Source organism: Hyperolius riggenbachi, chromosome 1 (assembly GCF_040937935.1).
Source record: "Hyperolius riggenbachi isolate aHypRig1 chromosome 1, aHypRig1.pri, whole genome shotgun sequence".
Taxonomy (NCBI): Eukaryota; Metazoa; Chordata; class Amphibia; order Anura; family Hyperoliidae; genus Hyperolius; species Hyperolius riggenbachi.
Genome location: NC_090646.1, coordinates 134,309,717 through 134,336,604, shown reverse-complemented (window position 1 = coordinate 134,336,604; position 26,888 = coordinate 134,309,717). Strand labels below are relative to the sequence as shown.

The 26,888-nt window shown below is 46.5% G+C and overlaps 1 protein-coding gene across 1 annotated transcript in view; it reads right to left on the bottom strand.

Annotated features, from left to right (window-relative positions):
• Positions 1 to 1,103: 1,103 nt before the first annotated feature.
• Positions 1,104 to 26,888, bottom strand: part of TMEM165 (transmembrane protein 165) — a 47,241-nt gene continuing 21,456 nt past the window's right edge. The window contains exons 2-6 of the mRNA XM_068278576.1: positions 25,276 to 25,501; positions 20,408 to 20,583; positions 18,651 to 18,833; positions 17,553 to 17,658; positions 1,104 to 8,945 (exon numbers count right to left, since the gene is read on the bottom strand). Coding sequence (XP_068134677.1) covers positions 8,869 to 8,945; positions 17,553 to 17,658; positions 18,651 to 18,833; positions 20,408 to 20,583; positions 25,276 to 25,501 — 768 coding nt within the window. The 3' untranslated portion in view covers positions 1,104 to 8,868. The remainder of the gene's footprint in view (positions 8,946 to 17,552; positions 17,659 to 18,650; positions 18,834 to 20,407; positions 20,584 to 25,275; positions 25,502 to 26,888) is intronic.

The window sequence follows — 26,888 nt, the reverse complement described above, 5'->3', positions numbered from 1 at the left end:
TAAACCTTCAAACAACATGGAGGTGGTAGAAATTGGTTAGCGATTGGCCAATCATAATTGAAAGTGTGTACAAGGCTTTATCCCTGCTGTGTGTCCTCTCCGGCTTAACAGAAGTCTGTGTCGCCTGCATTTGCTACTGTGCAATTAATGATCTCAGATTTTGAACAATTGTTTTAGACAAGTCTCATACTACACTGAAGTGGTAAAATAGGATTGTGTGAATGCACCCTTAGGCCTCATTCACACTGGTGCGTTTTACTAACAATTTCAGCTTTTCTGTAAATCGCTAGCGCTTCAGAAAACGCTGTAGCAATGCAAATCAATAGTAGTGTTTACACTTCGCAATTCCAGCTAATTTTTCAAATTTGATAAAGATGGTACAATGCAGCCTTTAACCACTTGTTAGCAAAATACTTTCAATCTTTACTGATGCCAAAACTGACAGCTGATTGAGCCATGAGGAGAGGGGAAATTCCCCTCACACTTGATCAGTTAACTCTGTGTAGCTCTGTGTGTGACAGAGAGATAGAGCTCCCAACAGCTGCAGCTTCTGTGTTTGTGACTGACGTGTCTGAAGAGAGCAGAGGAAATGTAACTAATTCTTAGAGCTTTTCATATTGCTTTTGCTTTCAGAGTTTGATATTTTCTTTCTGTAGTCTGATATGCAACTCTGGCTGTGCATTGAAGCAGACACCCCTTCTGCAATTGATTTGTCCCAATATAGCTAAATCCTACCCTCAAATTACAGCTTTTGCCTCTGATATTTAACATGAAAAGTAGTAAAATGTTTACACAGCTACTTAGACATTATTTGCACACTGTCATTTTAGAACACTTGGGTATCGATAGTATTCTTTTAATAGCAATTTTGGAAAATGTTACCATTTCCAAGTAGTATAAGAGCTTACCTCCACTATTTCATAGTATGCAAAATCTGTTGGCCCTCATGCTATGTGGAGGTGGTAATATTGGTCAGTCATTGCCAATCAAAATTGAATGTATGTACCAGGCTTTAGAGGGAGAGCAAACTAAACAGACAGTTTGAGGAGCATTAAACGTTTGACGTGTAGAACTTTAAAAAAAGAAAACAAGTTGTAAACCAGTTCAAGTAAAGCATTTTTTATTCAGAACAATTTCCCATTCCAATGAATCTTCTTGGAGTCATTCTTTAATAAAGCCTGATTATGACAAACAGTTTGCACATTTAATGCTGCACAATGTTTAAATGAAATAGAAAAAACAATATAGAGATTAGTAAATACTTTATCTTTACATTTATTTTCTATAGTGAAGTAAAGGGATTTTACATTTGGGAGCTTCTCACAGTCACCCAGTCTGAGAACTCATCATGTCAAATATTGACAACATATTGCTGTGCACATAAAGGCACAATAGTACCAGGAAGATCACTGCGGGTGAATGAACTAGGAAAGGCTACTTCCATCTTTAATGGCAACTCCAATATAAATGAGGCAAGTACAGACTGCAAAGTACCTTTGTGGCACAGTTCAGCACTGGAGAAGGTCAGTGAGATGCAGAGAATTCCGGCATGTATGCTGCTTGTGACTCAGCACACTGACAGCAAACTGATTGGATTAGCTCAATTCCAAACTGCAGACAATAGCCTCAATTCACTACGCAGTTTAGACTAGTCTACTGATGGTGTGGTCAGTTGCATCAGAGGGGAATTGAATATTACCAAATGTTTTAGACCTGGTCTAAACCATTTGGTAATTAGGTGGGTAAATCAGTGGAAACGATCAAAAGATGCAATTCACAAGTAGCTATGATTGACAGCCTTCTCCTTTGATGAGCTCTCCTCTGCCTACAATTAAACTCCTGCATACATAATTCAAAAGGTTCCATCCTCACATCTAAAATACCTCACAGAAATACTTTACCTACAGAAATCAGCTGGTCTAAGCTCTGTCAGAAAAAGTGGGCATGGTTACTCCTTGTTTGCCTTTGTGAATTGTCATAACTGAATGTTACACCAGTTCTAAACAGGTCTAAAACATTACACCAAACCATCAGTAGAGTAAAACCATCTGTAGTCTAAACAGCTTAGTGAATTGAGGACAAAAAGTGTACGTAAGCCAGAATTCTTTGCATTTCATAGATCATCTCAATTCAAGCACTTGAAAATTGGAGTGAGTGATGTAACTACAGATGATTATGGAAAAATCATGCATAGTACATTGATACAAACCAGTGAATAGCAATGCACAGAACTACCAGAGTTCTTATACACAGTCATCAGATAATGCTCGGTTTGTGGTTCCTGGCCCCCACAAAGCACCACTTGACTTAAAAATTAAAAACAAAACAAATTTTTATAAATTGGTTAAAGCAAACCTGTAGGGTAAAAGTAAAGTTATATGCTTACCTCAATAGAGGGAAGCCACTGGATAATGCAGAGGCTTCTTTGATTCTCATCCACCCCACCAATGCTCACCAGGGCCCCTTCTTCACAGCCGCACTTATGGACCATACAGTATAATTGCATACCAATGCAACGTAACTATACGGTATTTTTACAGCAGTAGCAAACATCTGCGCACGGAGGATAAAGCAAAGCACAAGTGGCTCAGTGCTATAGTGCAGGCTGCCTGTGAGAACATGGCTTCTGTCTAATGTGTATTAAGGGTCCTAGCGCTGGTACAGTGTAGTCAAGGAGGTTGGGGGAAACTCTGCATCACCCAGATGCTTCCATCTACTGTGGTATCTAAACTTACCAATGAACATTTCAGATCTAAAGAAGTTCAATGAGATGCAAATTAATTCAAAATCAATGAAGGACTATGCAAATGCAGCTTGAAAATGGCCCAATCTAATCTCACTAATGCTATGTACACATGTCAGATAAAAGTCTTTGGAAAAGGCAAGATCACAGACCAATTTTACCCCCTTCCATGTAGTATGAGAGCAATACTCTACACAGTCTACTCTACTGAGCTGAACGCCCCATCAGAAAAAAATCTTTGCAAGATGCTGGACACATGCAACAGATCAGTATCTGCAAAAGATCTGTTCCTGCAAAAGATCTGTTCCTGAAAAATGCATTCATAGGGCTGGTGCACACCGAGCGGCTTTTTGGGCGTTTTCAGATCCGCTTGCGGCTGCGGATCTGCTTGGTCAATGTATCTCAATGGGGTGGTGCACACCAGAGCGGCAGGCGTTTTGCAGAAACGAAAAATGCCTGGGTGAGGCATTTTTTGGATTTCGGATGCGTTTCTGCCTCAATGTTAAGTATAGGAAAAACGCAAACCGCTCTGAAAAACGGCACTTCAGAGCGGTTTTGCAGGCGTTTTTGTTACAGAAGCTGTTCAGTAACAGCTTTACTGTAACAATATATGAAATCTACTATACTGAAAACCGCAGCAGCAATCCGCAAAACGCTAGCAAAACGCCTCATAAAAATAAAAAAAAGCGTTTAAAAATCTGCTAGCATTTTGCGGATCTGCTAGCGGGTTTTGGTGTGCACCAGCCCAGAGTCTGAGATCTGTGGATGATCATACACACCTTGTTTAGCAGACATTCATCTTTAATGTCCAGTGCTGCGTAATATGTTGGCGCTTTATAAATACAATAAATAATAATAATCTGCAGATCAGACAATCATCTGCAGATCTGAAGATTCATCCTGGTGGATCTGATATGCAGATGAATGTCTGTTAAACAAGGTGTGTATGAGGATTTGCAGGTATCATAGACTATGAATGCATTTTGCAGGAACGGATCTTTTGCAGATGCTGATCTGTTGAATGTGTCCAGCATCTTGCAAAGATTTTTATCCGATGGGGAGTTCAGCTCAATAGAATAGACTGTGTAGGTATGGCTCTCATACTACATGGAAGGGGGTAAAATTGGTCTGTGATCTTGCCTTTTCCAAAGACTTATCTCAAGTGTGTATGTAGCCTAAGGTAAAATTCTATCGGCCCATTTTCAAGATGCATGAATTTGCATACAGAAACTGCAATAACAAGTAACTATTTTTATCTTATTGATAATCCCTATTCAGTTGTACTATGACCTGCCAGCAGGTGGAGTTCAAAGCCTCCTGGCCAAATGCCAATGTTACTTTCAATCCCTAAGCAGATTGAATCATCAATCTGTTGGTGCTTTATAAAAAAAAAAAATATTCATAATCTGCCTGGAACCCTAAGCTTCCCTAAGCAGTTGTGATTTGCAAACCTCTTGCTAATGTAAAGCTATGTGTGATTCTACTTGAAGGATAGAGATATATATATATATTTTTTTTTGTGGTACTTATCTGTTAGCCGGGCGCATCCGGCAGGTGGCGCTAATTACTATTCCCCCTCCAGGCCAACATGGATAGTAGGGAAAGATGTAACTCTGGTGGAGTTTTGTCGCCACCTAGAGGATGCACCCGGCTAACGGATGAGTACCTTTTTTTTAATTCCTCACATAGCGTAACATTAGCAAGAGTTTTAGAAATCACAAGCGCTTAGAAAAAGCGCCGCTAGTGGGTCCCAAACTTAATACTTTCACCAAAATCAACTGCTACCGTAAGAAGAAATCAGAGTAGAAATACAGGTGCATCTAGTGAAAGACCTCAACTGCACTATGGAAGGTTTTGCACAGTGACAACCAGTGCAAGTCAGTGCATAACAGCACATCTGATTGAATTCAATGGAGGGTGCAATATGCTGTATAAAGAGTTACTCCCTGATGGAAACCAGACTAAATGCATTAGTCCCAAGTTGGAGCAGACCACTTTCTGGCTATGTAGGGCCTGTTTTACACAAAGGCTACTTCACACTAGTGTGTTACATTGGATAATATAATAGCAGTTCCAACGTGAAGCAATTATATTGTAATAGAACATTCACATTGGCGTGTTAGCAGTGCAACTGATCTACTAGCATAATCTGGTACATGTGTTTACAGATTGAGTGAAGCATACTTTACATGTACTGTATGCACTACATACACATGATTCCACTTTTTCCTCTCCATTGCAATCCTGTTTTTCCAGGGAACACAACATCCCACTGTGAAAGTAGCCTAAGGGCCCTTGCACACTGTGCACAGTGCATAACGTACAATGAGTGTAAACTGCAATGGAGGCGGAACATACAAGGCCTGCATGCAGCAAGCTAGAATAATGCAATCCATTACAGCACCAAACTGTGAACAGCCCCATAGGCAGAGTTGGCATCCATATTTATTCTGCAACAGACGTACTGTGCAAAGGCCCTTTTTACACTGCATAAGTTGCAATGGACAACACAGTATAATCGTATAAACGTTTACATCAGGTGAGGTGGCTTCTGTTGAAATAATGAACAGCATACTGTGCGTTTATTGGACAAATGCACTATTAGGGCCCGTTCACACCACGGGCTGGAGCACACCTAAAAGCACCAGCATAATTGCAAATGCTAAGCGTTTTTAGGAGAGATTTCTCTAAGCGATTCTAGGCATGTGCCTAGCGATTTTTGGAGTGTTGTGGTGTTGCATTTATTTTTTTTTGTACAGTAGAGCTGGAAGTGTAAAGTTTTTTTATTAAAAAAAAAAAGCTTCGAAAATCACTCAGTTCTAGCTTTTTTTTTTTCGAGCAATACTTAACATTGAGGCTGAATCGCCTCAGAAATGCTGCAGGACCCACGTTTGGGGGGACGGACTCACATTGCTCTGGTGTGATCCATCCCATTCAAATACATCAGCCAAGCACTTTTTAAAGCACCGGCGTTTTAAAAAGCGTTTAGAAGCGCTCTAGGTGTGCACCAGCTCTACAAGAGCTTTTCTAAGTGCTTTGTGATTTTAAAAGCTCTTGGTAATGTTATCCTATGTATGTTCTCACTGGAGTGATGTTATTTTGTAAAAATCCTCCATAGCATTGCATTAACAAGAGCTTTTAAAATCTCTAACACTGAAAAAGCTCTTGCGTGAATCAGCCCTTAGGGCTGGTTCACACTGCAGGAGCTTTCTCTATGCTATGAATTTGTTCTCACTTAAGCTATGTGATTTTACCTGTAGCACTGCATTAGCAAGAGGTTTCCAAATCACTAGTGCTAAAAAAAAAAAAAAAAAAAAAAGCTCTTGCAGTAAGTCAGGCCTTAAAGGAGAACTGTAGTGAGAGGTATATGGTGGCAACCATATTTATTTCCTTTTAAGCAATACCAGTTGCCTGGCTGTTCTGCTGATCCTTTGTCTCTAATAGTATTAGCCACAAACCCTGAACAAGCATGCAGCAGATCAGGTGTTTGACATTTTTTTTTTTGTCAGATCTGACAAGATTAGCTGCATGCTTGTTTCGGGTGTGATTCACACTACTGCAGGTAAATAGCTCAGCAGGGCTGCCAGGCAACTAGTATTGCCTAAAAATAAATATGGCAGCCTCCATACACCGCTCACTAGTTCTCCTTTATGAGTGGCAGAGACGCATACTTTCAATGTACTATCTGCTTCACATTGCACTTCTAAAGCGTGATGCAACTTTTTACCACGGATGCGATCTCATCACAATGTGTATCGTGTGACAGAACCCTAATGCCTGGTACACACCACGCAATTTCCTGTCCAAAAGATGGGTTAAATCGATTATGTTATGAATCTAGAAATCAGATCGGACCTGTGAAATAGACCAGTCTATTTGCAATTCCATGGTGTGTACCAGGCATAAAAGTAATTGCTTATTCAGTGAATCATGCTGACAGACTGGCCAATAATTGTTACATTCTTAATGTACGTAAATATATAAATTACTTTGCACTCTCTCTGTTAGTATTAACCTGCTTAGCAGTATGCCCGACACTGTGTCGGGCATACCGCTCTGTGGCCCCAGGAGTCCCCCATAATAAAATTGTCCCAAATGACTGTAAACCATTTAGCTAGTACAAGTGTCGGGAACCCGCCGCTCCCCTGCGATCCCCCCGTTTATACATTACACCCCCCCCCCCCTGGATCCAGCGGCCGCGCAGCCTCCCGGCACAGCTCCGGTCGCTCTATGGGAAGGATCGGGTTTGCGCATGACGTCATGTGCGATCCTCCCCATTGTGAAGCCTGAAGCTGTCCGGTGAGGCTGCGCCGATCGCTAGATCCGGGGGGGGGGGGGGGGGTAATGTATAAATGGGGGACTAGCTAGCCTAGTGCTAAACAGTTTAGTCATTTGGAACAATAATTTTAGAATCGGGCAAAAAGTAACAAAACCTCCTGAGCGGCGTAACGCGCAGGAGGTGAAGTCACAAAGACGTATGTATAATTTCATTACCGATATGTTCACACATAAATCTTTACATTTCCAGTCTGTCAGTTTTGCATGTGTTCTATGGCTGTGTTAACACATAAAAGGTGTACATTTCCGGTCCAGTCAGGTAAAGCGGACAGAAAACGGATAGGACCGGAAATGTGCAGATTTATGTGTGAACCTAACTAAATCTAATATAACGTACAATTAAAACCCAGTCTCTCAACTCTATTAACAACAGAGTTACACAATCTGCCTTTGACCCAAAAAGCGATATCATCGATGTAATCTTAATATCCCAGTGGACACATTCAGCTGCTGTGGAAGCTGTCATCTTATGCTGCCATTTTTAGACTGCACATATAAGTAGGTTACACAGGAACTTTCTCAAAGCAGTTCTCTACTTTCAAAGATGAGGTAACAATCTGCAGCCTGGAGTGCTCCTTACTGCAGCTCAATAAATAAGACTGTGTAAGAAAAAAACAAACACAAAAAGACTTAACCCTTTCATATACCTTTTATAAGAACAACAGATTGTATGCAGAACCTAGGATGGTATGGCTAATCTCTTGGAGCAGAGAGGAAATTTGGTTGTGGTTCTGATTTAAAAATGTGTTTGCTGAAACATTTTATTCAGTAACAACTGTGATTAATTTACGATTACCAGGTAGCAACATAGAGGATTCAGGAAGGTGAACAGTGTCACCAAAGCAGTAGCATTATTTGGCAAGAGATGGAGTAGGCTGCCTGAGATATTTTATTTTTGTATGATAGTTAATGACCGCACAGAACAGTTATGAGTAATAATGGTCATGTCTAGGGGAGCTGACGGAGAAGCATGTGATCAGTTTGGTCAGGTGATAGATACGGCAAGTCTCTGATGTGCTAAAGCAGGGTTGGCTGGATAGTGTACTGGTTTAAGGGCTTTGTCATGGGAGACCAGGGTTCAAATCCTGACAAGGGTCAGTACCTGTTCAGTAAGAAGTCCTCGGGCAAGACTTCCTAACACTGCAGGGTGGCCCCTTGAGCACGCCCTTAGTGGCTGCAGCTCTTGAGCGTTTTGAGTCCAAAAGGACAAAAGTGCTGTACAAATGTTAGGATTAGGAGGTGATCACAGCAAATCTATCAGCTGATCAAACAAATCACATACTTCACATGAGTTCTCCTAGACAGGATCATCACTAGTTATAGGTTTCAGGTAAAAGTGATGTCATGCAGGTAAATGGATCCTAATTGTTGTTCAGACTTGGACTTCAAGTACACATGTGGTAATCTACACACTGTACTCGCCACACTTCATAAATTAACATGGAGCCACCCTCTAATACTACATTTCATCCCTGAATACTTAGGTTTGTTTACTAATATAATACAACCATAGTGAAGGGTGGAAATACAACAATGGTGTAATTAAAGATGGAAACAGCCTTGTCTTTACATCTTACAGAATTCACAAAAGAAAAACAAAAACTAACAAAAAAAATACCCCTATACAGCTAATATCATATCATAAAAATAGTCACTTGGATTGAGTGATTCTGTACAGTGGACATCTCCTCGTTGCTACAATTTGTACATTATATACAAAACTACAGTACAAAAAGGAGTACTTTTCCACAAGTTCAGGTTTGGGGGGGAGATTGAAAAAAATAATTCTAAAAACCAGAATCTGGACTTATAAATAATGCAGAGAAAGCAAAAGCCAGGAACACAACGCCTCCAATGATTGTCACTGGAAAAGAGAAAAACAACAACATGTTAGCACTCTAGAAAATTGATTCTTGAATTAAATGTTTTTGTGAACTACTAACTGCTTTAATTTAAAGTGTACCAGAGCTGTGGATAAAAGAAGATTTGATACTCACCCGTGGCTTGCTCCTGCTGCATAAACCAGTCCCAAGCCATCCTCCCGTGGTCTACCCTTCAGCAATGACCAGCCCCGGTCGGGTCCAGTTTGTGTCTTCAGCGCATACGCGGACCTCTCGTGCATGCGCAGTAGACCCAGCCTGATGCAGCTGAGCAAGTTATCGCGGCTAAATGGCAGACCACGGGAGGACGGCGTGGGACACATTTATGCAGCAGGAGCAAGCCGCGGGTGAGTATCAAATCATTTAACCACAGCTCTGGTTTACGTTAAAGTAAACCTGAGACACTGAAAATAAAAGGATTTATACTTACCCGGGGCTTCCTCAAGGCCACTGTAGTCCATTAGCTCCGACCAAATTGACGCTGTGGAATCCGTAATGTAGCCAGGTTGGGCCCACTGTGAATACACAGTCCTGGCCGCATGCCCAACCCCCCCCCCCCCCCCTGATAGCACTTTTGTAATTGGGCGCGACTGTAACTGCACTTTTGCAGCACACTCCTGGAGCTGCTGCCTCAGTCGGGAAATTTACCGGGGCTGACAGCGGAGACCTGGAGAACAGCGAGGAAGCAGACGAACTCAAGGGGGTTGGAGGAAGCCCAAGGCTAGTATACGTCCTTTTACTTTCAATGCCTCAGGTACACCTTAAAGTGAAGCTGTCTCAGAAGAGCAGTGCAGCCAAAATATTATAGATTTCTATTCATTGTTTTCAGCTCTGTTAATGCTCTTGTTGATTTTTCTAGTTAACCACCATGAAAATGCAAGCACCATCTAGAAGGCCCCTTTAACACTGGGGTTTCTCATGTCTACGTTCTGTTATGGCACTTTATATACCACTAACAGACCTAAGCCCGTTTAAAAACGGACTCTAGGTCTGTGGTTCCCCGCCGCCACTAAAGCGCACACATACACACTCAGCCGCCCTCCCATACGCCTGCCCTCCTTTCTGTGTGAGGCTGGGTCCGTGCTGCACACATGCGCAGTAGCAAAAAGCACGGACCCAGCTACGCAGGGACAGTTGCATATTATTATATAGGAGTAGCAAACCAAAGCCCGTTTAAAAAGGGGCTCTAGGTCTGTGTTTCTCGCCACCCGCCGCACACCCGGCCGCCCGATCCGCCCCTGTCTCTGTGAGGCTGGGTCCGTGCTGCGCACAGTCGCAGTAGTAAAAAGCACGGACCCAGCTACACAGGGACAGAGGGACACAGGGGTTTTTATTATAGAGGATTATCTGCAAAACTGCTGTGATTACCACTTCTGGTATGCATATGTGGAAAACAAAAAAAAAGCACGGCATGTGCTCATGACCAAGCCTGTATAAAAATGGATAAGCCTCTTGGATAACTAAAGGCACAGCATGTGCAAATTTGTATCCGCTTACCAGACCCTGCATTAGTTAGTCCGCCCAAAAATGTTTGCATATTAACAGTGGCTACTTAGGAACTAAGGCTAGGTGCAAATGACACAAGGTGGGCTAGGCAGGGGTAAACTGTTTTTTTTACAGTGCGCACACACACAAAAAACACTTTGGGATTTGAGGTGAAAGGTGTAATTTCAAGTCCTAATTTGCAAATGTGTACAACTTTGAATTAAATGTTGCTGTTCCCTATAGCAGAAGCATTAATTCTCCAGGCCATCTGTTCAGTGCACACGAGCCAATCACTGCTCAGCGAGTACCCACAGGAGCATGCACATGGGGGAGCACAGTGCTTCTCGGGTCCCCACAGGATCATACACATGGAGGAGCACAGTGCTGCTCGGGTACCCACAGGATCATACACATGGAGCACACTGCTTCTCGGGTCCCCACAGGAGCACGAACATGGAGAAGCACAGTGCTTCTCAGGTCCCCACAGGATCATACACATGGAGGAGCACAGTGCTTCTCGGGTACCCACAGGATCATACACATGGAGGAGCACAGTGCTTGTCGGGTACACACAGGAGCATGCACATGGAGCACAGTGCTTCTCGGGTACACACAGGAGCACGCACATGGAGGAGCACAGTGCTTCTCGGGTAGCCATAGGATCATACACATGGAGGAGCACAGTGCTTCTCGGGTACCCACAGGATCATACACATGGAGGAGCATACTGCTTCTAGAGTACACACAGGAGCACGCACATGGAGGAGCACAGTGCTTCTCGAGCACACACAGGAGCACGCACATGGAGGAGCACACTGCTTCTCGGGCACCCACAGGATCATACACATGGAGGAGCACACTGCTTCTCGGGTCCCCACAGGATCATACACATGGAGGAGCACACTGCTTCTCGGGTCCCCACAGGAGCACGAACATGGAGAAGCACAGTGCTTCTCAGGTCCCCACAGGATCATACACATGGAGGAGCACAGTGCTTCTCGGGTACCCACAGGATCATACACATGGAGGAGCACAGTGCTTCTCGGGTACACACAGGAGCACGCACATGGAGGAGCACAGTGCTTCTCGGGTACACACAGGAGCACGCACATGGAAGAGCACAGTGCTTCTCGGGTACACACAGGAGCATGCACATGGAGGAGCACAGTGCTTCTCGGGTACACACAGGAGCATGCACATGGAGGAGCACAGTGCTTCTCGGGTACACACAGGAGCACGAACATGGAGGAGCACAGTGCTTCTCGGGTAGCCATAGGAGGATGCACATGGAGGAGCACAGTGCTTCTTGGGTAGCCATAGGATCATACACATGGAGGAGCACAGTGCTTCTCGGGTACCCACAGGATCATACACATGGAGGAGCACAGTGCTTCTCGGGTACACACAGGAGCACGCACATGGAGGAGCACAGTGCTTCTCGGCTACCCACAGGATCATACACATGGAGGAGCATACTGCTTCTCGGGTACTTACAGGATCATACACATGGAGGAGCACAGTGCTTCTCGGGTACACACAGGAGCATGCACATGGAGGAGCACAGTGCTTCTCGGGTACACACAGGAGCATGCACATGGAGGAGCACAGTGCTTCTCGGGTAGCCACAGGAGGATGCACATGGAGGAACCCAGTGCTTCTCGGGTACCCACAGGATCATACACATGGAGGAGCACAGTGCTTCTCGGGTACACACAGGATCATACACATGGAGGAGCACAGTGCTTCTCGGGTAGCCACAGGAGGATGCACATGGAGGAACCCAGTGCTTCTCGGGTACCCACAGGATCATACACATGGAGGAGCACAGTGCTTCTCGGGTACCCACAGGATCATACACATGGAGGAGCACAGTGCTTCTCGGGTACCCACAGGATCATACACATGGAGGAGCACAGGGCTTCTCGGATACCCACAGGAGCATACACATGGAGGAGCACACTGCTTCTCGGGTACCCACAGGAGCATACACATGGAGGAGCACACTGCTTCTCGGGTACCCACAGGAGCATACACATGGAGGAGCACACTGCTTCTCGGATACCCACAGGAGCATACACATGGAGGAGCACAGTGCTTCTCGGGTACCCACAGGATCATACACATGGAGGAACACAGTGCTTCTCGGGTCCCCACAGGATCATACACATGGAGGAGCACACTGCTTCTCGGGTACCCACAGGAGCATACACATGGAGGAGCACAGTGCTTCTCGGGTACCCACAGGATCATACACATGGAGGAACACAGTGCTTCTCGGGTACCCACAGGATCATACACATGGAGGAGCACAGTGCTTCTCGGGTACCCACAGGATCATACACATGGGGGAGCACAGGGCTTCTCGGGTACCCACAGGAGCATACACATGGAGGAGCACAGTGCTTCTCGGGTACCCACAGGATCATACACATGGAGGAACACAGTGCTTCTCGGGTACCCACAGGATCATACACATGGAGGAGCACAGTGCTTCTCGGGTACCCACAGGATCATACACATGGAGGAGCACACTGCTTCTCGGGTAGCCACAGGAGGATGCACATGGAGGAGCACACTGCTTCTCGGGTCCCCACAGGAGCATGAACATGGAGGAGCACAGTGCTTCTCGGGTCCCCACAGGATCATACACATGGAAGAGCACAATGCTTTTCGGGTACCCACAGGAGCACAGGTCCACTGGAAATATATCTTGGGAAATCTTATTTGCATGGCATTTATCCTGCCCCGTCCACAAAAAGAGTAAGCATTCCATTCTAGCAATAACATTAGAGAAAGAGGAGACTGGTGTAATTTCCAGAAGAAAAAAAAAATACAGACTTGTTTACTCGTTACTTTAACCACTTGAGGACCTAGGGCTTTCTACCCCTTAAGGACCGGCCACTTTTTTTCCATTCAGACCACTGCAGCTTTCACGGTTTATTGCTCGCTCATACAACCTACCACCTAAATGAATTTTGGCTCCTTTTCTTGTCACTAATAAAGCTTTCTTTTGGTGCTATTTGATTGCTCCTGCGATTTTTACTTTTTATTATATTCATCAAAAAAGACATGAATTTTGGCAAAAAAATTATTTTTTTAACTTTCTGTGCTGACAGTTTTCAAATAAAGTAAAATTTCTGTATACATGCAGCGCGAAAAATGTGGACAAACATGTTTTTGATTAAAAAAAAAAACATTCAGTGTATATTTATTGGTTTGGGTAAAAGTTATAGCGTTTACAAACTATGGTGCAAAAAGTGAATTTTCCCATTTTCAAGCATCTATGACTTTTCTGACCCCCTGTCATGTTTCATGAGGGGCTAGAATTCCAGGATAGTATAAATACCCCCCAAATGACCCCATTTTGGAAAGAAGACATCCCAAAGTATTCACTGAGAGGCATAGTGAGTTCATAGAAGATATTTTTTGTCACAAGTAAGCGGAAAATGACACTTTGTGACCAAAAAAAAAAAAAAGAAAAAGTTTCCATTTCTTCTAACTTGCGACAAAAAAAAATGAAATCTGCCACGGACTCACCATGCCCCTCTCTGAATACCTTGAAGGGTCTACTTTCCAAAATGGGGTCATTTGTGGGGTGTGTTTACTGTCCTGACATTTTGGGGGGTGCTAAATTGTAAGCACCCCTGTAAAGCCTAAAGGTGCTCATTGGACTTTGAACCCCTTAGCGCAGTTAGGCTGCAAAAAAGTGCCACACATGTGGTATTGCCGTACTCAGGAGAAGTAGTATAATGTGTTTTGGGGTGTATTTTTACACATACCCATGCTGGGTGGGAGAAATATCTCTGTAAATGACAATTTGTTAATTTTTTTTACACACAATTGTCCATTTACAGAGATCTTTCTCCCACTCAGCATGGGTATGTGTAAAAATACACCCCAAAACACATTATACTACTTCTCCTGAGTACGGCGATACCACATGTGTGGCACTTTTTTGCACCCTAACTGCACTAAGGGGCCCAAAGTCCAATGAGTACCTTTAGGATTTCACAGGTCATTTTTGTTTCAAGACTACTCCTCACGGTTTAGGGCCCCTAAAATGCCAGGGCAGTATAGGAACCCCACTAATGACCCCATTTTTTAAAGAAGACACCCCAAGGTATTCCGTTAGGAGTATGGTGAGTTCATAGAAGTTTTTATTTTTTTGTCACAAGTTAGCGGAAATTGATTTTAATTGTTTTTTTTTTCACAGTGTCATTTTCCGCTAACTTGTGACAAAAAATAAAATCTTCTACGAACTCACCATACTCCTAACGGAATACGTTTGGGTGTCTTCTTTCTAGAATGGGGTCATTTGTGGGGTTCCTATACTGCCCTGGCATTTTAGGGGCCCTAAACCGTGAGGAGTAGTCTTGAAACAAAAATGACCTGTGAAATCCTAAAGGTACTCATTGGACTTTGGGCACCTTAGCGCAGTTAGGCTGCAAAAAAGTGCCAATCATGTGGTATCGCCGTACTTGGGAGATGTAGTATAATGTGTTTTGGGGTGTGTTTTTACACATACCCATGCTGGGTGGGAGAAATACCTCTGTAAATGACAATTGTTTGATTTTTTTTTACACACAATTGTCCATTTACAGAGAGATTTCTCCCACCCAGCATGGGTATGTGTAAAAATACACCCCAAAACACATTATACTACTTCTCCTGAGTACGGCGATACCACATGTGTGACACTTTTTTGCAGCCTAGGTGCGCTAAGGGGCCCAACGTCCTAATCACAGGTCATTTTGAGGCATTTGTTTTCTAGACTACTCCTCACGGTTTAGGGCCCCTAAAATGCCAGGGCAGTATAGGAACCCCACAAGTGACCCCATTTTAGAAAGAAGACACCCCAAGGTATTCAGTTAGGTGTATGGCGAGTTCATAGAAGATTTTATTTTTTGTCACAAGTTAGTGAAAAATGACACTTTGTGAAAAAAAAACAAAAATCAATTTCCGCTAACTTTTGACAAAAAATAAAATCTTCTATGAACTCGTCATACACCTAACAGACTACATTGGGGTGTCTTTTTTCTAAAATGGGGTCCGTTTCTGGGGTTCCTATACCGCCCTGGCATTTTACGGGCCCAAAACCGTGAGTAGTCTGGAAACCAAATGTCTCAAAATGACTGTTCAGGGGTATAAGCATCTGCAAATTTTGATGACAGGTGGTCTATGAGGGGGCGAATTTTGTGGAACCGGTCATATGCAGGGTGGCCTTTTAGATGACAGGTTGTATTGGGCCTGATCTGATGGATAGGAGTGCTAGGGGGGGTGACAGGAGGTGATTGATGGGTGTCTCAGGGGGTGGTTAGAGGGGAAAATAGATGCAATCAATGCACTGGGGAGGTGATCGGAAGGGAGTCTGAGGGGGATCTGAGGGTTTGGCCGAGTGATCAGGAGCCCACACGGGGCAAATTAGGGCCTGATCTGATGGGTAGGTGTGCTAGGGGGTGACAGGAGGTGATTGATGGGTGTCTCAAGGTGTGATTAGAGGGGGGAATAGATGCAAGCAATGCACTGGCGAGGTGATCAGGGCTGGGGCCTGAGGGCATTCTGAGGGTGTGGGCGGGTGATTGAGTGCCCTAGGGGCAGATAGGGGTCTAATCTGATAGGTAGCAGTGACAGGGGGTGATTGATGGGTAATTAGTGGGCGTTTAGGGTAGAGAACAGATATAAACACTGCCCTTGGGAGGTGATCTGACGTCGGATCTGCGGGCGAACTATTGGTGTGGGTGGGTGATCAGATTGCCCGCAAGGGGCAGGTTAGGGGCTGATTGATGAGTGGCAGTGACAGGGGGTGATTGATGGGTGGCAGTGCCAGGGGGTGATTGATGGGTGGCAGTGACAGGTGATTGACAGGTGATCAGTGGGTTATTACAGGGAAGAACAGATGTAACTAATGCACTGGCGAATTGATAAGGGGGGGTCTGAGGGCAATCTGAGCGTGTAGGCGGGTGATTGGGTGCCCGCAAGGGGCAGATTAGGGTCTGATCTGATGGGTAACAGTGACAGGTGGTGATAGGGGGTGATTGATGGGTAATTAATGGGTGTTTAGAGGAGAGAATAGATGTAAACACTGCGTTTGGGTGGTGATCTGATGTCGGATCTGCGGGCGATCTATTGGTGTGGGTGGGTGATCAGATTGCCCGCAAGGGGCAGGTTAGGGGCTGATTGATGGGTGGCAGTGACAGGGGGTGATTGATGGGTGATTGACAGGTGATTGACAGGTGATCAGGGGGGATAGATGCATACAGTACACAGGGGGGGGGGGGTGTCTGGGGAGAATCTGAGGGGTGGGGGGGTGATCAGGAGGGGGCAGTGGGCAGGGGGGAGATAAAAAAAAAAATAGCGTTGACAGATAGTGACAGGGAGTGATTGATGGGTGATTAGGGGGGTGATTGGGTGCAAACAGGGGTCTGGGGGGTGGGCAGGGGGGGGGGGGTCTGAGGGGTGCTGTGGGCGATCTGGGGCAGGGGGGGGAGAAATCAGTGTGCTTGGGTGCAGACTAGGGTGGCTGCAGCCTGCCCTGGTGGTCCCTCGGACACTGGGACCACCAGGGCAGGAGGCAGCCTGTATAATACACTTTGTAAACATTACAAAGTGTATTATACACTTTGTATGCGGCGATCACGGGGTTAACATCCCGCCGGCGCTTCCGTATAGCCGGCGGGATGTTGCGGCGGGCGAGCGGTGACAGGCGCCGGCGGAGGATCGCGTCACGGATGACGCGATCGCCCTGCCCATGCCCTTAAATGGACCGCCGCCTCTGTGGGTGAGCCGGTCCTTCAGGGTTCCACTTCCCGGCCGCCTCTGTGCGTTAGGCGGTCGGGAAGTGGTTAATATGAAGATACTTGTGCTCAGTTTGCAAAACTGAAAACAAAATCGCTATGCTACAATGCTGCAAGCTTTCGCTACTCTTGTAGTTAAGATTGCAAAAGTCATTTCATTTATTTGCATTTGGGGAGAGGCTCAGGACGGCTTATACAGTTTGGAGTGCACAGCACCATACTAGGAAGCTAATAATCATCAACTCTGCTGACCTTTATTCAAGCATGTTTCAACTGCAATAGAGCTTTAATACGAATAAATTAAAACCTTACCAGTTCGCACAGAAATTTTTTGTGCAATCATCCTTCCTCCAATAACTGCTAACCCAGTGCAAAGACAATGACCCACAGTACCACCAACTGCAACACCAAACGGGTCCTACAGCAAGAAAAGAAGAACTGTAAAGTACTGCTTCCAAGGCAGAAATGCAGCATCAACCTTAAAGTGCACCAGAGCTGATAAAATATAAAAGTTTTATACATATTTGGGGCTTCCTCCAGCCCCATGCACACGGATCGCTCCCATGCTGCCGTCCGTTTTCTCCCTCTTTGGTAACGGGTCCCATAACTTCAGCCAGTCGCGGCCAGTCTGCGCAAAGGAAGTGCGCCCTTTACGTATCTCTCGGGAGCGATCGGTGCCCATGGGGCTGCAGGAAGCCCCAGGTTTGTAAAAAAATATTTATTATTATTTTTTACTTATATAGCGCCAACATATTCCGCAGCGCTTTACAAAGCACAATAAGACGACAAGGGGAACATAGATATACTAACAAATTGTAAAACAGAGTTCCAAGCAGCACAAATATTGTGACAAAAACAGTAAATATTAGGAGGAGGACCCTGCCCTTGCGAGCTTACAATCTAGTGGGTAGTGGGGAACACATTAGGTAAGGGGGTGGAGGATGGATGAGGCAGTGACTTTTTGCCTCAGATTACATTGTGTCAAATAAGTAAATAAGGGCTATAGAATGTTATAAGCTTGTCTGAAAAGGTGTGTTTTAAGAGTGCGTTTGAAGATGTCCTGGTTTGGAGCATGACGTACAGGCTGTGGAAGAGAGTTCCAGATAAGAGATGATGCTCGTGTAAAGTCTTGGATGCGAGCATGAGAGGAGGTGATCAGCTTAGAGGCCAGGAGAATTTCTTGGGAGGAGCGGAGGTTGCGGGAGGGACAATATCTTGAGATTAGTGATGAGATGTATGGAGGGCACAACTCATGGAGGGCTTTGTATGTTAGAGTCAGGAGTTTGAACTGGATCCTCTGGGTAATAGGTAACCAGTGGAGAGAACGGCACAGTGGGGCTGCATCGGAAGAGCGTATAGTTTTATCAGCTCTGGTTTCCTTTAACATTAAGATTCCAAGTAAGCACTTACCTCTCTAGCTGCCAAGACAATGGTGGTTAGTTGTGAGCGGTCCCCCCACTCTGCCAAGAATGTCAAGGTAAATGCCTGGACAAAGATTGGAGAGATAAAATTCATCCATCTTTTCTTGGGGACAACAGGCCCTCCTCCTGTTTCCACATCTGCAGAGCCATTCAGGAGTTTAAATCGCTGAAGCTGGAGAAAAAAACAGGCTGAAAATTAACTGACTACTGTACCATACAAAAGCTGACTGTGATGCCATCAGGTCTATTTTTGCACAAACATATTTTGACATGTTTAAAACGCCAAGCTTTAAAATCCTTAAAAAGGAGTCATCAGGAGAAAAACAAACAAACCACCCCGCTCTACTTACCCTGGGCTTCCTCCAGCCCCTTGCAGCTGGCGTCCCACACGGCATCTCCGAGCTCAACTGCCGGCCCGGGGTCCCCACCGGTGCAGAGGGTGACCTTGAGGTGGACTCTACTGTGTGAGCAACGCTGTCAATGAAGCCCACGTTGTCGGCGGTGTACTGTGCAGGCGCAGAACTACTGTGCCTGCGCAGTACACCGTGTACAACATGGACTTGATTGACAGCGGCGTTAACGCAGGCGCACTAGAGGTGGTCAGCCTCTGCACTGGCGGGGACCTCGGGCCGGCGGAGTTGAGGCTTGGGACATGTCAGCTGTGAGGGGCTGGAGGAAGCCCCGGGTAAGTAGAACGGCGGGGGGGGGGGGGGGGGTGTAGGGTGTTTTTTTCCCCCTTATGACTCCTTTAAAGAGAATCTGTGATTTTAATTGATTTAAAAATGGATGCATACCTCGGGAGGGGGAAGCCTCTGGATCCTAATGAGGCTTCCGCCGTCCTCCTCAGCTAGCACAATTCAGTGCTATCACCCCCAGACAATCAACAACAAAAAAAAGTAATCATCAGTGTCAGTTTTGTGTCTCTCTTCCATTCACGCTAACTGCATCTTCCTACCATTTAGCAACTACCCGAGTGATAGATCTGTCCAACAAATCATTGCACATTGCAATTCCGATTTGCCACCTTTCTTCATCATACCAAAATTAACATTAACCTGCCTGCGCAGACACATTAACTGCTTTCCACTCAGGCTCCGGCGGAAATAGCCGAGCCTGATCTGGTCTGCTCTATTGCACAGATGCAGAAGTCTCACGCCTGCACAGTAAAGCGGACCTGATCGGACTCTGCTATCTCTGCTGGAGCCTGAGCAGAGAGCTGTCAGTGCGCAGCTCCGAAAAGGCCTTTTCGCTGGACTCTTTGGTATCCCACAACTGGAATGGGGCTGGACGAGGAAAGGCTCTTTAGGATTTTCCTCTCCCGAGGCAAGTAACCCCTAGGAACACTTTTTGCCACTTCAGGGTCACTTTGAAATTTTGGTAAAATCTCTATACAAGGAATTGTGCCAGCACACATGAAAGGCATTTATGGCTATACAGTATATATGATGGTAAACAAGTAAAATGAGCATAATTGCCAGGAAAACGTTGCATGTCTAATCATCTAGTGCCAGATAATAGATGCTTGAGGAATGCCTGATAGACAAGCTGTATATGTGCTTTTCTAAGCATTTAAAAAAAAAAAATTGTATAATCCAGACCTTACATCCGGGGTATTATAAAAACATATAGGGAAAATAAACACTTTAGGCAGGTAGGTGATGCCAGCTGAGAACTCTACATGCAAAAAGCATAAGCTGGAAAAAAGGTTGGGTTAAACATACAAAAATAAAAACTATTGAGTCTTACCTCTTCATCTTTTCTTTTGATTTCTGCTTGAACTTCTTCCAACTCCTCTTGGCCTTCATCAGCACTCATCTTTAACCCCTCCCTTAACATTCGAATTCCAAATATTGCAAAGAGCGCGGTGGACACATAGTATGTATACACTCTGGGAATGACTGTAGTGGCATATCCAAACAGAACTGTGGAACACGAGGAGGAGGCAACATGAAGGATGACTATATTCTTACAGGGGACAAACCTGTGTGATGCTAATCAGTCCTTGCCTCATTAATAATGAACTCCACAACTGATCAGAAACAACATTAACCCTTTGACAGGTGAAGTGAATAACACTTAGGGCTTGTTCACACTACAAGAGCTTTTCTAAGCGCTTTGTGATTTTAAAAGCTCTTGCTATTATTATCTTATGTGTGTGATGTAGAATAGTAGAGAGAAAAAACACAGATCTGGGAGCCCGATCTGGTGCAATATGGTTAGTGGATCTGGATGTAGCTATTTAAAGCAGTAATTATACTCACAAACGTGGGTTGCAGTAAAGGCAACCACTTGTGTACGCAGATGGGGAAGTTCCGTCCCCACTCGGCCTTTAGGTCTTTTAATGGTCGCTGCTCCAATAAAAATGATTTATCGGTCGACTGATATTGGCCTAATCTCCCCTACTGACAAGAGGGGTGTTAACTAACTGTTTAACAATGATCATTGGCGCCCGGACACACGGACTCTCTGCATTACAGGCACTGCTATTGACCTGATGAAGCAGCTGTGACCGTGAAACGCATTGTCATCTAGTGCACTATTAAAATAATTCCTTTTTACTTTTGAACTTCTGATTGTCTCTATTTCCAAAAGGGACGCCTATAAGGTAGGACAACTTATTTTGTAATAGTTGGATACTGCCATATAGAGTATTACATTGTATATCCTTTCCCAGGCGCCTCCTACCTGTACCCAGAAACTGTGTGTGTGATCTCACTTGAGGGATGTGATTTTGTAAACATCCCCCATAGCATTGGATTAGCAAGAGCATTTCAAAATCACTAGCGTTTAAAACATTTTTGTAGTGTGAACCAGCCTTTAAAGGAAACATCAGGCATTTCAATATTATTTATTATACAGCGATAAAACAATACAGGAATACATGCAAACCAGATCATGCAGCACAGTATGAGTACAAGGTAATGCTTAGTCTGTCACTGGATGGGAGTATGGGGATTAGGCAAGTCGAGTTCACTCAGATCCATAGGATGGGTGTATGGTAATGGAGGTACGTGAACAGGTTAGGAGACATAAGGAGGGAGACCCTGCCCAAAGGCTTACAATCTAGAACCAGATCTACTTACCTGGGGCTTCCTCCAGCCCCTGGCAGCCAATGTGCCCCTTGCCGCAGCTCTGCTCCCAGCTGGTGTCCCAGGGCTCCCTTCGTAGCATCCGGTGACCTGGTGAGGTCTGCGGCTTCTGCGCTCCTGTGGGCAGGAGCGTACTGTGCCTGTGCAGAACGTTTCCGGATGCGGGAGCACGACCGCGAGTGGCGCGGCATCACAGGAGCGGCTGGGAGCGGAGCTGTGATTAGGGACACATTGGCTGCCAGGGGCTGGAGGAAGCCCCAGGTAAGTAGATCTGTTTTTTATTGAAATGCCTGATGTTCCCTTTAAGGTGCCCATACATCTGGCATTGGTGGGCAGATTCGAACCAATCTCTCTCTGATCGAATTTTAGAGACAGCTGTCAGCTGCCCATACACCGCAGGCCGTATCCCAATCGATTACAGCATGAAATCTCTCAGGAACCATCCATATCCGCCGCTGCCCCCCTAGTGTAGATATGTGCCTCCCCCTTTGTGCATTTATTCATTACCGGTCCTGTGTCGCCCACTGTGCAATGCCCATTCGTCTTCGGAGTACCCTGCTGGGGAGCGGGGGATTCAGAAGACTGATGGGCACCACGTGGTGGGCGACACAGGACAGGTAATGTATAAATGCACACGCAGGGAGGCACATTTATACACTAGGAGGAACAATGCTGGGGGTTTCATTGCTCATCCCGATATTGCCAGCCGTTACCACAGGTATTCAATCGATCACGATGGACTGACATCTTACGGCATGTCCGATCGATACATGCAATCAATTTCGGCCCAAAATTGGTCGCATTGTCGATCGATCATGCTTTGGAGGCACCAATTTTCATTCGATTCGATGGTTGATCAGCCGCCAAGTCGAGAGATGTATGGCCACCTTTATAATCTCTCTACAATGGTACATGTCAAAGAATGGGATAACATAGGTAGCAAATGTCAGTTCTTAAAGCGATTGTTAGTAATCAGGAAAATGGGCAAGCAGAATGATCCTATATACTTTGTCAAGAGTCAAATGGTGATGGATGGACAGATCTTGTGGGGTGCTCCCTGCAAGTAGCAATAAGTGCCTATTAAAGCATGGACGGATGATGGACAACCAGTGAAGAGGTGACAGAGTCTTAGGCCCCAAAGGCTTACTGATGCATGTCGGGAGAGAGCATTAGCCTGCCTGGTCCAGCCTGGAGATGGGCAATAAGGTGCAAATAATTTCAGCTTTTTGTTTTGATTGGTCAGATTTCAAATAGCATAAAATTTCCACGCCATTATTATTGGCAGCTTATCACAAGGCAATATTACTGCTAGTTAGAGCGTCAGGGCAAACATTTGTTGTTCCCGGGAAAGACTCGAAGGGTGCTTGGATGTAGGGGTGAGCCTGGGGTGCCTGGCACCTGGGTGCAAGATTTTCTCTGGCGCCTATGGGAGTGGTTAAATTAACCGCGCCCAACCACATAACCACACCCATGTCCTGCCTAATCACACCCATGTCCCCCGTGTAGGCAGTGTGAGCGACAGGGAGCCCCGTGTAGGCAGTGTGAGCGACAGGGAGCCCCGTGTAGGCAGTGTGAGCGACAGGGAGCCCCGTGTAGGCAGTGTGAGCGACAGGGAGCCCCGTGTAGGCAGTGTGAGCGACAGGGAGCCCCGTGTAGGCAGTGTGAGCGACAGGGAGCCCCGTGTAGGCAGTGTGAGCGACAGGGAGCCCCGTGTAGGCAGTGTGAGCGACAGGGAGCCCCGTGTAGGCAGTGTGAGCGACAGGGAGCCCCGTGTAGGCAGTGAGCGACAGGGAGCCCCGTGTAGGCAGTGAGCGACAGGGAGCCCCGTGTAGGCAGTGAGCGACAGGGAGCCCCTTTAGCTAGTGAGCGACAGGGAGCCCCTTTAGCTAGTGAGCGACAGGGAGCCCCTTTAGCTAGTGAGCGACAGGGAGCCCCTTTAGCTAGTGAGCGACAGGGAGCCCCTTTAGCTAGTGAGCGACAGGGAGCCCCTTTAGCTAGTGAGCGACAGGGAGCCCCTTTAGCTAGTGAGCGACAGGGAGCCCCTTTAGCTAGTGAGCGACAGGGAGCCCCTTTAGCTAGTGAGCGACAGGGAGCCCCTTTAGCTAGGGAGCCCCTTTAGCTAGGGAGCCCCTTTAGCTAGGGAGCCCCTTTAGCTAGGGAGCCCCTTTAGCTAGGGAGCCCCTTTAGCTAGGGAGCCCCTTTAGCTAGTGAGTGACAGGGACCCCCTTTAGCTAGTGAGTGACAGGGACCCCCTTTAGCTAGTGAGTGACAGGGACCCCCTTTAGCTAGTGAGTGACAGGGACCCCCTTTAGCTAGTGAGTGACAGGGACCCCCTTTAGCTAGTGAGTGACAGGGACCCCCTTTAGCTAGTGAGTGACAGGGACCCCCTTTAGCTAGTGAGTGACAGGGACCCCCTTTAGCTAGTGAGTGACAGGGACCCCCTTTAGCTAGTGAGTGACAGGAGCCCCCCTCTAGCCACCGCCACTCCCCCCTGACCTTGCAGCCAGCAGACCTCAGGATCAGCGGGCGACCCGACCAGTAAGAGCGGGCGCCGGACATCACTTCCGCATATCAGTGCGGTGTGCTAGGTCCTAGCGCCCGCACTATTGGTCGCCGCCTGATCAAGGTCTGACGTGCTAGAGGGAGAGGGGTGCGGGCGGCGGCTAGAGTGGGGGCGCGGCGGCCAGAGGGGGTGAGTGGCGGCCCGGGCGGCGCCTTTCAGAGAGAAGCGCCTGGGTACAATGCAACCGCAGCTCCTGCCCAGGCGCGGCCCTGCTTGGATGCCTAAACCAACTGTCGCAATACCTATGTTTCTTTTATCTGCCCTGGTGCTAGCTACAAATACTCACTTTAACCACTTGAAGACCCAGCCTTTACCCCCCCCCCCCCCTTAAGGACCAGCGTGTTTTTTATGATCTGTGCTGGGTGGGCTCTGCAGCCCCCAGCACAGATCAGGTTGCAGGCAGAGCGATCAGATCGCCCCCCTTTTCTCCCCCCTATGGGGATGATGTGCAGGGGGGGGGGGGGGTCTGATCGCTCCTGCCTGCCTGGGTGTTGCGGGGGGGCACCTCAAAGCCCCCCTCCGCGGCAAAATTCCCCCCTCCCTCTCCCCCTTGGTGATCGGTGCTGCACAGGACGCTATCCGTCCTGTGCAGCCTGTGACAGGCTGTCCTCTGTCACATGGCAGCAATCCCCGGCCGCTGATTGGCCGGGGATCGCCGATTTGCCTTACGGCGCTGCTGTAGCAGCAGCGCCGTTCAATGTAAACAAAGGAGACAAAAGTGGTATTCATGGAGACCCGCTCCGTGATCTAACAGGAAACTGCCGCTCGCACGAGCGGCCTTTCCTGATTAATTAGGGAGGCACCTGGCGGCGCAGATTTGCGTCGCTGGTCCTCCAGCTACCACTTTGCCGCCGCACGGTAAGAGTGTGCGGTCGGCAAGTGGTTAAACAATCTGCAACAATGTAGGTTGTGCATAAAACAGCAGTCAGAGAAATGAAGCATGCAAACAAATAGCTCCATACCTGATAAGCATGTCATGAGTCCCAGAGCAAGCATGGCTCCAGCCAGCACAGTCAGGCGGTTATAGCGCATTGCCATGATTGCAGCTATAAAGAAAGTTTTATCTCCCAGCTCAGACACAATGATCACAGATATAGCCGCTACAAAGGCATGGATGAATCCCAGGTTACCAGTTGAGGAAAACTCCAAGTTACCAGTATGCACAGCTGGAAGCTGACTGGGGAGCTTCTGTGAAAAGAAATAAAAATGTAGCGGGATTTGCTTTATATGAGATAGTAAAACAATGAAAAACCATCAACAGTTTAAATTGTTCGTATACAAATACCTAGATGTGATTCAAAATGTCTTAAAGAGAATCTGTACTCTAAAATTCTTACAATAAAAAGCATACCATTCTAGTCAGTCATTATGTTCTCCTGGGCCCCTCTGTGCTCTTTCTGCCTCTCCCTGCTGCAATCCTGGCTTGTAATTGCCATTTTTATCCAGTGTTTATAAACAAAAGACATAGCAAGTGATAGGCTGAGAGTAGCTCAGTGTGTGCGTCATAAAGTGTGCAGGGGGCCTGGAGAGGGTGTGTATAGCTTCTATCCAATCACAAGCAGCACAGCACATTCCAGCCTGATTGCCTCGGCCCGACAGCGGAGAGAAGATTAGATCATATAACAGAGATAATACAGCCACTGTGCAATTAGGAAAGGCTGCAGTTTGAGAGACCACATTAGAACAGGTATAGGAACTTATAGGATAGAAGAAATAAGGATGAAAATTTTGTTACAGAGTCTCTTTAAAGGAATACTTAAGTCTGAAAAAAAAAAATGATATTTACTCACCTGGGGCATCCCTCAGCCCCCTGAAGCTGTATGGTGCCCTCGCAGACCCTCTCTGATCGTCCTGTCCCCGCCGGCGACAGCCGCCAACAGGCTGGGAACGCGGGTGATTTTCCGCGTTCCCAGCCGCTATATCACCCTCTATGCTGCTATAGCGTATAACTTAAAGGGAACCTGAGACTGGGGATAAAAATACAATAAAATGATATATACCTGGGGCTTCCTTCAGCCCCCACTCAAGACTGATCGCTCCCTCGCAGTCATCCTGCGCCTGGATCCTCCGCTATGTGTCTGTAAAGTATTTCCGACTGGGGCATACTGCGCATGCACGGGGTAACTGTGCAACCCCATCGCCAGGAACATTCTGTGCCTGCACAGACACATAAAACTCCCGGTGATGGGAGGGGGGGGGCCCTGCAGCCAGACTGTGCATGCTCCGTTTGAATGACTTTACGGGGCAATTAGTGGAGGATCCAGACGGCACAGGACAACCGTGAGGGAGCAATCAGCCTGGAGGGGGGGGGGGGCTGGAGGAATCTCAGGAGGGTATCATTTCTTTATATCCCCCCTCAGGTACACTTTAAAGGATACTAAGTTGCATACTCACCTACAGTATGTAGCAGGAAGATTCTGGATCCCTTTGAGCCTTCCCAGTCCTCTGTCTCCTCGTCGTCGTCCCCCCCCCCCCCCCCCTCTCATATCACCCACTGACTGCATCTCCAGGTCTCCAAGCACTTTCAAAGATCAGTGGCTCCATATTGCACACACGCAAATTCACGCTTGTGTTT